The sequence below is a fragment of the Penaeus japonicus genome, unplaced genomic scaffold, assembly GCF_977035675.1.
Source record: "Penaeus japonicus unplaced genomic scaffold, GWHDUDI00000001_assembly GWHDUDI00000001, whole genome shotgun sequence".
NCBI classification, from domain to species: Eukaryota; Metazoa; Arthropoda; class Malacostraca; order Decapoda; family Penaeidae; genus Penaeus; species Penaeus japonicus.
The window spans coordinates 57307256-57318768 of record NW_028234403.1 but is presented as its reverse complement, the minus strand read 5'-3'; the positions used below and the strand labels follow the sequence as shown (position 1 = coordinate 57318768).

Genomic DNA, 11513 nt, shown 5'->3' with positions numbered 1-11513 from the left:
TAAAAAAGTAAAGAAAAAGAAAATTACTGTTGTGCGTTGTGAACTCTGAACTGATAATCATCTTAGTAACATAAAGCAATTCCGATCTTAAGCAATTTCAACTCGGCAATGGCAGGGCTCTGTTCGGATAGTGTCGCAGTACACATCCATTTTACTGTATTTTATTTTATTATTGAGAGGAAAGTGAAATTATTACAGCAAGTATGTATGGTTATGTATTTCATTCGCCATTCTCCTGTGTCGTTTGTCAACCCGTTCGATATTTTCTTGTGTCTGTATGTATGTATTTTCGCAATGCATTTTCCTATCTTCTTATAACATCTTTATTTCTTTTCTCTCTATTCATCTCTGGCCTCCTCCTCCTCTCCTCCTCTCTTTATTTTTCCTTCTCTTCTACTTCACATTCTCCTCTATGTATCTATCTCCTTTCTTATTTCATTCTCTTCGCTTCAATTTCTATTGTATTTATTCTTTAGGCCATTTTCACTTTCTACTTATCCTCTCATCATATCATATCAATATCATATCCAATTAAATATCAAATCGTATCGTATCAAATCATATCATATCCATATCTATATATCAATAATATCATATCATATCATATCTCGTTCGTCTCGTTCGACTCGTCTCGCTCGCTCACCTCCCTTCTCCCCTTCCCCTCCTCCCTCCTTCTATGGCTTCGTGTGTTTAGTTCGACATACCAGAGTTTGATCATTTAGGTAATAGTTCGTTTGCTTTAATTATGCTGACTGTTCATATCCCTCTTGTTCTCATCATTTTTTGTTTTTCTATCATATGTTCCTCCCTTCTTCTTTTCTTCTTCTTCTATTCCTTTATTTCTTCTTCTCTCTCTCCTTCTTCTCTCTCTCTCTTCTTCTCTCTTCTTCTTCTTCTTCTTCTTCTTCTTTCCTTCTCTCTCTCTCTCTTTCTTTCTCCTTCTCTCTCTCTCTCTCTCCTCCTCTCTCTCTCTCTCTCTCTCTCTCTCTCTCTCTCTCTCTCTCTCTCAAATTCGCATGAGTTTCTCTCTCTCTTCTCTCTTCTTCTCTTTCACCCTCTTCTTCGCATTGAGTTTCTTTGTCTCCTTTGATCTCCCTTCCTTTCTTCTTTTCCTTCTTTCCCTCTCTCTCTCTCTCTCTCTCTCTCTCTCTCTCTCTCTCTCTCTCTCTCTCTCTCTCTCTCTCTCTTTCTCTCTCTTCTCTCTCTCTCTTTCTCCATCTCTCTCTCTCCATCTTTCTCTCTCTCTCTTCTTCTTCTTTTTCTTCTTCTTCTTCTTCTTCTTCATCTTCTTCTTTCTTCTTCTTCTTCTTTCCCTCTATCTCAAATTCGCATTGAGTTTCTCTCTCTCTCGCTTTGACTCTCTCTCTCTCCTTCTTTCCATCTCTCTTCTTCTTTCCTTCTCTCTCTCTCTCTTTCTCTCTCCTTCTTCTTCTTTCCCTCTCTCTCTATTTCGTGTCTTGTCTTCTTTGTTTGTTGTTCTTTCGTTTTATTTTGTTTCTCTTATAGTTTCTCTTTCTGCTATCACTTGTCCGGTTTACTATTGTTTCTTCTTTTTGTGGTTTCGCGTTTTACTTCATCTTTTTTTTTCTGTTTATCCCCCCCGCCCTTTTTTCATACTGCTATGTTTGTTCTTTTCGTCTCTTCAGATTTATTTATTTATACTATTTATTTTCTTGATTTTATGTTATGCCCTCTCTCTCTCTATTCTTCTTTCCCTTTCTCTCTATCTCTCTCTTTTTATGTTTTGTTTCGCTTTGATTCTCTCTCTTTCTTTCTTTCTTTCTTTCTTTCTTTCTTTCTCTCTCTCTCTCTCTCTCTCTCTCTCTCTCTCCTTCTTTTCCTCTCTCTCTCTCTCTGCCTCTCTTTTTATGCTTTGTTTCGCTCTGACTCTCTTCTTATTATTATTATTATTATTATTTCCCTCTCTCCTTCTTCTTCTTCTTCTTCTTTCCCTCTCTCTTTATCTCTCTCTTTTTATGCTTTGTTTCGCTCTGATTCTCTCTCTCTCTCTCTCTCTCTCCTTCTTTCTATCTCTTTTATTTTTCTTCTTTCCCTCTCTCTCTCTATTTCGCTTTAATTATCTCTCTCTCTCCTTCTTCTTTCCCTCTCTCTATTTCGCATTGATTCTCTCTTTCTCTCTCTCTCTTCTTCTTCTTCTTCTTTCCCTCTCTCTCTTTAGCATTGATTCTCTCTCTCACTCTCCATTTCGAATTGATTCTCTCTCTTTGTTTTCTCTTGCTTTGATTCTCTCGCTCTCTCCTTCTTTCTCTCTCTTCTTCTTCTTCTTCTTCTTCTTTCCCTCTCTCTCTATTTCGCATTGATTCTCTCTCTCACTCTCCATTTCGCATTGATTCTCTCTCTCTCTCTCTCTTATGTTTTCTTTCGCTTTGATTCCCTCTCTCTCTCTCTCTCTCTCTCCTTCTTTCTATCTCTCTTCTTCTTCTTCTTTCCCTCTCTCTCTATTTCGCATTGATTCTCTCTCTCTATCTCTCTCTCTCTCTCCTTCTTTCTATCTCTCTTCTTCTTCTTCTTCTTTCCCTCTCTCTCTATTTCGCATTGATTCTCTCTCTCTATCTCTCTCTCTCTCTCCTTCTTCTTCTTTCCCTCTCTCTATATTTCGCATTGATTCTCTATCTCTCTCTCTCTCCTTCTTCTTCTTTCCCCCTCTCTCTATCTCTCTTCTTCTTTCCCTCTCTCTCTCTCTCTCTTCTTCTTCTTCTTCTTCTTTCCCTTTCTCTCTATCTTTCTCTTTTTATGTTTTGTTTCACTTTGATTCTCTCTCTCTCTTTCTTCTTCTTATTCTTCCTCTTCTTCCTCTTTCCCTCTCCTTCTTCTTCTTCTCCTTCTTTCCCTCTCTCTTTTTATGTTTTGTTTCGCTTTGATGCTCTCTCTCTCTCTTTCTCTCTCATCTCTCTTTTATGTTTTCTTTCGCTTTGATTCTCTATCTCTCCTTCTTTCCCTCTATCTCAAATTCGCTTTGATTCTCTCTCTCTCTCTCTCTCCTTCTTTCCATCTCTCTTCTTCTTCTTCTTTCCCCCTCTCTTTTTCTCTCTTTCTCTTTCCCTCTCCTTCTTCTTCTTCTCCTTCTTTCCATCTCTCTTCTTCTTCTTCATTCCTTCTCTCTCTATTTCGCATTGATTCTCTCTCTTCTTCTTCTTTCCCCCTCTCTCTATCTCTCTTCTTCTTTCCCTCTCTCTCTCTCTCTCTCTTTACGTTTTCTTTAGCTTTGATTCTCTCTCTCTTCTTCTTCTTTCCCCCTCTCTCTATGTCTCTTCTTCTTTCCCTCTCTCTCTCTCTCTTTATGTTTTCTTTCGCTTTGATTCTCTCTCTCTCTCTCTTCTTCTTCTTCTTCTTCTTCTTCTTCTTCTTCATTCCTTCTCTCTCTATTTCGCATTGATTCTCTCTCTTCTTCTTCTTTCCCCCTCTCTCTATCTCTCTTCTTCTTTCCCTCTCTCTCTCTCTCTCTTTATGTTTTCTTCCGCTTTGATTCTCTCTCTCTCTTTTAAGTTTTCTTTCGCTTTGATTCTCTCTCTCTCCTTCTTCTTTCCCTCTCTCTATTTCACATTGATTCTCTCTCTTCTTCTTTCCCTCTCTCTCTATTCCGCATTGATTCTCTCTCTCTCTTATGTTTTCTTTCGCTTTGATTCTCTCTCTCTCTCTCTCTCTCTCTCTCTTTCTCACTCTTTATGAACATTGATTTTGGAATTTTAAATTGATTTTGGGTGTGGGGGCATCGGTGAGTTGTTTTGTAGGTTGTTGAGAAGTTGAGTATGATGGCAATGTTATTGAAGACTATGACATTGATATTGCAATCTATGCATTGGGGCTTGGGTTTGAGTAGGTAGTTTATTAGTTTGGGATTGATAAGTTGAGTAGTCAATTACATCTCTAGGGAGATTTTGTGGCTCCGAAAGGAGCCGATGTTGTTGAAAAGAGGCAACCGAGAGAAAGATTTATTTCTTCTCAGTCTTCTTGGGGAGGAGCACAGCCTGGATGTTAGGCAGGACACCACCCTGGGCAATGGTCACACCAGAGAGGAGCTTGTTCAGTTCCTCGTCGTTACGGATGGCCAGCTGCAAGTGACGGGGGATGATACGGGTCTTCTTGTTGTCACGGGCGGCGTTACCTGCCAGCTCGAGAACTTCAGCAGCCAGGTATTCCATGACGGCAGCCAGGTACACAGGGGCACCTGCTCCGACACGTTCAGCGTAATTTCCCTTACGCAGAAGGCGGTGAATCCTACCTACAGGAAACTGAAGGCCGGCCCTGCTCGAGCGGGACTTTGACTTGCCCTTGACCTTTCCACCCTTACCACGACCTGACATGATGTTTGCTTTATAGGTATCTCAAAAACCTTGCAATTGCAATCGAGAGCATCCCTATTTATAGGCGCCCACCGTTGAAACTTTCCGATGGCGTTAGATGGCAACGGTGGCACGCCCTTTGAGCCACTAGCCGCGGCTCACTCACCTGAGGCTGGCGCCCGTGTCGGCCAATATAAGGAAATTTCAGGTCAAAATCCTTCCCCCGCAATAAGGAACCGCCTTGTCGTGGCGCGGGGGCTTGAACTCCTTCCTCGGAAGAGCCCGTTCTAGAATTGGCCAGTCTCTCCCTCCCGTTGAGGTGGCCTTCTAGCGGTTGATTCTCCGAGGAAGGACGACTAAGCGTTCCTAGGTGCTGATCTAGTAGGTGGGATCACACCCCCCCCCTGGTCCTCCCCCCAGGGGGGCACACACCTGCCCACGTGTTTGCCGTGCGTGGCGCCCCTGTGCGCTGGGAGACGGGAGTCCTGGAGGTTGAGCGATGCCGTGTATGAGTACGCCCTGCGGCTAGCAACACGCCTCTTTGGTCCTCTATTCCAGCAAGACGGGTGGCCTGATCTTGGCTCGATTAGGTCAATCGGCTGGTCTCTCTTTTGAGCTAGGCTAGGGTCAAGCAGCTCCTGTCTTGCAGGCAATCGCATGTATTTGCGAGTGCCATCAATGCGAGGCAGGGGTTGCGTATATCCTCCCACCACCCCTGTGGCTTCTGAGCATGGTCTCAGTGCACAGCTTCCCCTTGTTGGACTCCGTGGTGGGTGGGGGCGTGGGAGGATGAATTGAACACTACATATATGGCATCTTCTCATTCTAAAAAAACCCTGACTGACCCCCACGTTGACGAACCTGGCATGAAGATGACCAAGGCTGTCACCTTGGAACCTTTTAAGGTCCTTGGTGACAAAAGTAAAAAGTTGGGAAAGGCTCTGGCGTCGGTTCAGAGAAAGCCTACCCAAGAGCCTCGGGCTGGACCCTCCAAACCAGCCCTTGGCACTGACAAGTCTCTGGCGTCGGTTCAGAAGACGAGTCAAGCTAAAAATGGAAGCCAGACAGGACCCTCCAACCCTGCTGGCCCCACTGCCAAAATTCCGGCGTCGGTTCGGAAGGCAGGCATTAAGCGTCCTCGGCCGGCTACAGACTCGGAGGGCGAGTCTGTAGCCCCGAGTCGGTTCCCCCAGTTTAGGGTTCCCCCTAAACCGGAAGGATTCGACAACGCTTATCAGATGGTACGGGCTCTGGAAACCCAGAGACAGTGCCGTCTGACGATTAGAATTGCCAAAGACAAAGGCATGATAATCATCCCTAAGGACCAGTCCACTCTCACCTTCCTCCAGGAGACTGACAAGCTCCAGGACGGACGGAAGGTGAGTTTGGCGGCCCTGACTTCTGATGAGGAGGAAGTCCAAGATGGTGCTCTTGGCTTCCCTCAGATGTATGACCTTGAGGTCCCCATCCCAAGGTGGTGGGAGCTTCCCGACTTTCCAAAGGGAAGCACCCAACCAGGCAAGTCCTGGTCACCTTGAAGGGAGCCCCAGTTGCGTCCTTGGACCTTGGTAATTGGGGCTCCTACAACCTCAGGACGTATGTCCCTGATCCACTCCGTTGCTTCACGTGTCAGAAGTACGGACACCACCAGGCCACTTGCTCTGCAAAGCCGAAGTGTGGTGTCTGTAGTCAGGCACACAGCACGGAGGTGTGCCTCAAAGCACACAAGGAGGGCAAGCGGGACACTACTGCCAAGTGTCCCAACTGCCACAAAAAGCACCATGCCTGGAGCCTCGGATGTTCCGTCAGGAAGGAAGAGGCTCTACGGCGACAAGAGGTCGTTGCAAAACGACCGGACTTTGTTCCTGCCCCTCCAGGCACTTACGTCTGGGGCAGAACAAAGGGGTAAGGGCTCCCCCCCCTCCTAAAGGAAGGAAGCACCGCCCAAAACAAAACCACCACCGGATACCTCCAACACAAAGGAGTTTCCGGCCCTGGTGGGTGTTCCAAGACGGAAACAGACCCGGAAGGGGTCTGGGAACACACCAAAGGCCAACCCAAGAGCGGAGAGTCAAACTCTGTTTACGGAGAATGACTTGACGCTCCTGCTGACGGCAGTTGTCACAGCAGTTGCGTCAGCATTGGGACGGACCATGAAGAGACGGAGAAGGCATCGAGGTCGCCGTCACGGCAATGACCCAGACTGTCGCTGCCCTGAAGGAAAGGGATGTAAGGCCCAAGGCCTCTACACCCAATCCAACTCAGGGCGAGACTCCTCTCCCCACAAACCCCCAGGGCGAGACTTGTCTCCCCACCCAACCCGCGGCCAAGACCACACTGGCAGAGCCTGAACCCAAACCCCAAAGGCCGAGGAAGCCACGACCATCCAGAGTGAAGGTCAAGGCGACCAGGGGTTCTCCACCTCCCAGGAGACCCAGCCCTTCTAATGGCTCGACCTGTCCTGACGACAGTGACTAGTCCAGTGAGGAAATCACGATCAGTGAGGAACTCACCAAGGAGTTGTCAGACTCTGAAATGTCTGACGTTACCCACACTGGGACGTCGGACACTGAGACGGATTATGTCGACGTCATTGACGACGCAGACTTAATGGACTCAGATTAGTACAATGGATCCTAATCTAAGCATACTGCAGTGGAATATCAACATCTTTTCCTGGAGGAATGCCCTTCTCCACGCGATCGTGCGATCTCGGAACATTGACATTGTCATGCCCCAGGAGACTCTAACAGGAGACACTGTTCGCTTCTCAGGATATCATCCCTTTGTGTTGCCCTCTAATGAAGGCACCAGAGGTTTGATTACCCTGGTGAAGTCGAATATTCCCTGCTCCCTGATTGCCGATCCTGTGCAGTGTGGAGAAGGTGTTGAACTCCTAGCAGTTGAGATCCATATGGCTGGGGGTCCCCTCAAGCTGTACAATGTGTACAGCAGGCCAACCTGTAGGAGCTTAGATATTAGTGAAGTCTGTGCTGCTGCGGCACACGAGCCAATTCTCATAGGGGGAGACTTCAATGCCCACCACCCCATCCTGGCTCCCACGCGGAACCGGAGTGCGGCAGGCAAGCACATAGACACGGAGCTTGAGACAGGCCCCGAGATTGCTCTCCTCAACAACCAGAGCCTACGCACGTTGGCGGGGCGTCCTTGACCTTACCTTTGTCACTGCGGCCTTGGTCGAGAGGATTCGTTGGTCTGTGGACAACACTGCCACGAGCGATCACTATGGGATAGTCACCACCATCTTGGATGCTGGCCCAGCCCCTGTGCCCCAGCACAATCCTCGATGGAAGGTGGACAGGGCCAACTGGAAAGCTTTCCAGGAGGCCTGGCCAGGTGCCTCAGAACCAGTGAATTCTCACATAATGATAATGTGGATACACTTGAGGCAAGACTAGTTAATGCCATAGACGAGCAGCCTCAGAGACCATTCCCAAAACTCGTCCGTGGTCCAGGTGTTTTAAAGACGCCTGGTACTACAATGATGAGGTGAAGGAGGTCAACCACAGAATCAATATGTGCAAAGACACTTCCGCAGACAGAGAACCCCTGAGAACCACGCTCTTTTGAGAGAGGCTCTCAGGGATGCTCAGGAAACTGCTAAGAGGGTAAAGCAGGAAAAGTGCTGGAGTGGTGTGAGTCCTTTGGCCACCAAACCTCCCTTACAGAGCTGTGGAACCGCATCAGACGCCACAAATCGCTCAGCCCCCAAATGACCCACCATGACCCGCGGTCGGAGGCAGAGAGACTGCACTCGAGTTCTCTGCAAGAACAAGTAGCGCCGGTCTACCAGCAGAGTTGAGGGCATGCCAGAGGAACTGCTTCCAGGCAGCATCCCTCATCAGAGAAAAGGCGGTCGAGCCTGATGATGCCGATGCCATGTTCTCTCTGAGGGAACTAAGGCGAACATATAAGACCAGTTCGCGGTCAGCCCCGGGTTGTGATGGGATCTCCTACCCCATCATTTCCCACCTAGGACTTGAAGGTGGGCTTGCACTCTTGCATCTTATCAACAGGTCCTGGAGACTTCCTCACTACCACAGTGCTGGAAGAGGGCTGACATAGTTTTCCCATCCCTAAACCAAAGGAGCCGGGTCGGTACCGCCCCATCTCTCTACTCAGCTGTCTGGGAAAGACGGCAGAGAGAATGGTACTGAACCGCTCCAATGGAAGCTGGGACCTCCACAATGAACACCTACACGGGTTCACAAGGGGTAAGAGCACTGCTCACAGTATAGCCACTTTACTGAGCACTGTCAGCAAAACCAGATCTGTCATTGTTTTCCTGGACCTGGAATTGCGCGTCCAGAGAAGGCCTTTGAATTGGCGAGCCCACTGGAGCGATATGCCATTCAAGAGGTCCTGATCCGCAAAGGAATCAAGGGCAGATTGCTTGCCTGGATTGTGACTACTTTCGGGACAGAACTGCCAGAGTGAAGTTCCAAGGTCACCTTTCCAGGCATCTACCCCTGGAGAATGGCACTCCACCAGGGGGGGGGGGGTCCTCAGCCCGGCTCTGTTTTACACCCTCATGTTAAGCATCCTCGACATTCCACTTCCCAGTGGGGTGCAAGATCATCTCATATGCAGATGATTGGCAATTATCTCTGTTGGGAGGAAGAATGAGAATTTAATCAGAAAGACCCAGCGTTGTCTGGATCTAATGTCTGAGGAATGCCGCAGAGTCGGGCTTAAGATCTCAGCACCAAATCGAAGGCAATGGCGCTGAAACAGATGTCCGAGACCAAAGGCTGCGAGTCCAAGGGTTAGAGCTAGAGTGGGTTCATTCTTCCAATACCTGGGGTATGGGTTGACAGTAAGCTTACTTTCCGCTCGGAGTTCAATATCTCCTAGAACGACCAAGGCAAGACTCTCTGTCATGAGAGCTCTGTCAGGCGGCGCTTAGGGGCTGGGCACCGTGTACTAAGATCCTTCTATGTGCACGCTGTCCGTCCCATTGTGGACTACGCCTCCGTCGCCCTGATTACGTCAAGCCTGGGAAAAGAAAAGAAGTGCGAAAAAGAGATAGAAAAGGAAAAAAAAAAGGGAAAGCAAAAAGAGAAAAGGAAGACTACGGCAAAGGCTTGACGTCATGCAAAACGATGCCGCCAGGATCATTCTGGGTGCTCCTATATGGGCTAAGTTGCCAACCTACTCTTGGAGGCCAACCTTTTCCCTCTGGACACCCGGATCGATCAGATGCGCTCAGTTTTCTTGCCAAAGTCTTACAGTCCCTGTCGGACTCGCAGCTAAGACAAAAAGTGCAGCGTCGGCTTGCACAGAACCATGAACTCTTTGCCAACAACTCCTGGCTGTCTCATACAGCCAGGGTGTTGATTAGTAAAACGCTTTGAGCTCAAGGAGACTCTGTTGGTCAAGGGCATGGACCTCCCCCACCCTGACTATGCCAAAAAGGGTGGGGGGGGGGGGCAGCCCCGCCGTGGGCAAGATACTTGATAGAGCACTCTGACATGAACCTGTCAAGGAGAAAGACTCAGTACTCTCCGTCTCTTTTGAAGGCTGAGGCGGAGAGGAACATTGCAGAAATCATCCACAGGTAGTAAAAACCTACTTCACGGATGTTTCTGTAGACCCCATTTCCCACACTGCAGGCGCCGGCTTTGCAGCAAGGGACGTAGCACAAGCTATGCGGGGTCGTTTGTCCGACAATGCCTCCTCGCTCCAAGCAGAGGCTGTCGCTATTATGGGAGCCCTAGCCCATGCAGCCCAGACGGACGGGCATGTTGTCATACATACAGACTCTAGGGCCGCCATTGACAGCCTGCAGCAAAGCACGCCCCTTGATAACGTTTACCTTCTGACCACGATTCTCACTATTGCTCAGAGAATCCTGGATCAGGGTAGACGCATTGTCATCAACTGGATTCCAAGCCATGTTGGTATTAAAGGGAACGATGTAGCTGACAGGCTAGCGGAGGAAGGCAGGAAAAAACCCTTGAGTAATCTTGTGGTGCATCCTACCGAGAACTGCTAAGCGTAAATTGATGGCTGCAGGGCAGGTCGGTGCCCTGCAGCGCCACAGAGAGGAAGCGAGCGCCCAAAACCAACCTTCGAACTCCCCCCCCCCCCCTCGGCCAGCTGGTACTCAGAGCCACAGGCTATGAGTCGCTGATACTCTCTAACAGAATACCAAGGCGAGACGAAGTCAATCTTCACAGACTGAGATTAGGCTACCCTTGTGCGTGGCAACTCATACCCACAATTGGGCATGATGAGAAACGCCGCAGCCCTTGTGGAGCGCCGGACGGGCCAAACTTGTAGAGCACTAAACTGATGAATGCGAGCACACTCGCTTCCTCAGGCAGGATGCCCTGAGACGACAGCCAACGGTGGGTTGGTAAGGCGGCTATGCCTATTGCTTTCCTCCCCCCGTGCAACTGGAGCGGAGCCTTCAGGCAAATCCAACCTGCCACGGTAAGCATTCAGTTATGATGATCAGATGAGTCAGCACTTATAGCTGGCAGAGGCCGCGCCGCCTCGTGCATATAGCCCGGCGAAGGAAAGCCTTCGCAAATCTCTCTGAACTGAACTGAACTGAATCCTTTATCAGTGTTTTACTGAAGGTATAACCACCGTGATGCCCCCCCCACCCAAAAACTTCCGGATAAGGCTCCAAGAAGGCCGGAAAGGCCCAAAAGTCTATCACCCAAGGGTTATAAGAAGAAGAAGCGCAGAGGAAGGAGAGACTACAGCATCTACATCTACAAGGTGTTGAAGCCAGGTCCACCCCGACACCGGTATCTCCTCCAAGCCATGTTCCATCATGAACTCGTTCGTGAACGACATCTTTTGACGCATTGCAGCTGAGGGCTTCCCGCCTTGCACACTACACAAGCGTTCCACCATCACCAGCCGGAGAATCCAGACCGCCCGTCAGCTGTTTGCGGCCCGAGAACTGGCCAAGCAACGCTGTGAGTGAGGCACCAAGGCTGTCACCAAGTACAAACCCTCCTCCAAGTAAATTAGAAGGTTGCACGTTTACCTGCCTCCTCTACAACATCGCTCCGTTTAGGAGCCACAAATTGAAATAAAGCACGATAGAAGGTCATGGGCGTTTTATTCTTGGTTTGTTGTTTACTTTGCTACAACCGACGGCGCGTGTTTGGGTCAGCTGTTTTGTTTGTTTATTTAGCGGGGGGTTTATCAAAATTCTTATCTATGCTTGTA

The 11513-nt window shown here is 48.6% G+C and overlaps 1 protein-coding gene and 1 pseudogene across 1 annotated transcript; one reads left to right on the top strand and one right to left on the bottom strand.

Annotated features, from left to right (window-relative positions):
* Nucleotides 1–3910: 3910 nt before the first annotated feature.
* LOC147472580 (histone H2A-like) lies at nucleotides 3911–4377 on the bottom strand. Its single transcript, XM_086543208.1, has one exon. The coding sequence runs from the start codon at nucleotides 4323–4325 to the stop codon at nucleotides 3954–3956; it is 372 nt and encodes a 123-aa protein (XP_086399334.1). The 5' UTR covers nucleotides 4326–4377; the 3' UTR covers nucleotides 3911–3953.
* A 35-nt stretch (nucleotides 4378–4412) lies between these two features.
* LOC147472579 (histone H2B-like) lies at nucleotides 4413–11307 on the top strand (annotated as a pseudogene).
* The last annotated feature ends 206 nt before the right edge of the window (nucleotides 11308–11513 follow it).

Excerpts from the sequence above, each read along its gene's own strand:
- LOC147472580 (XM_086543208.1), bottom strand. The coding sequence starts at position 4,325 with ATGTCAGGTCGTGGTAAGGGTGGAAAGGTCAAGGGCAAGTCAAAGTCC.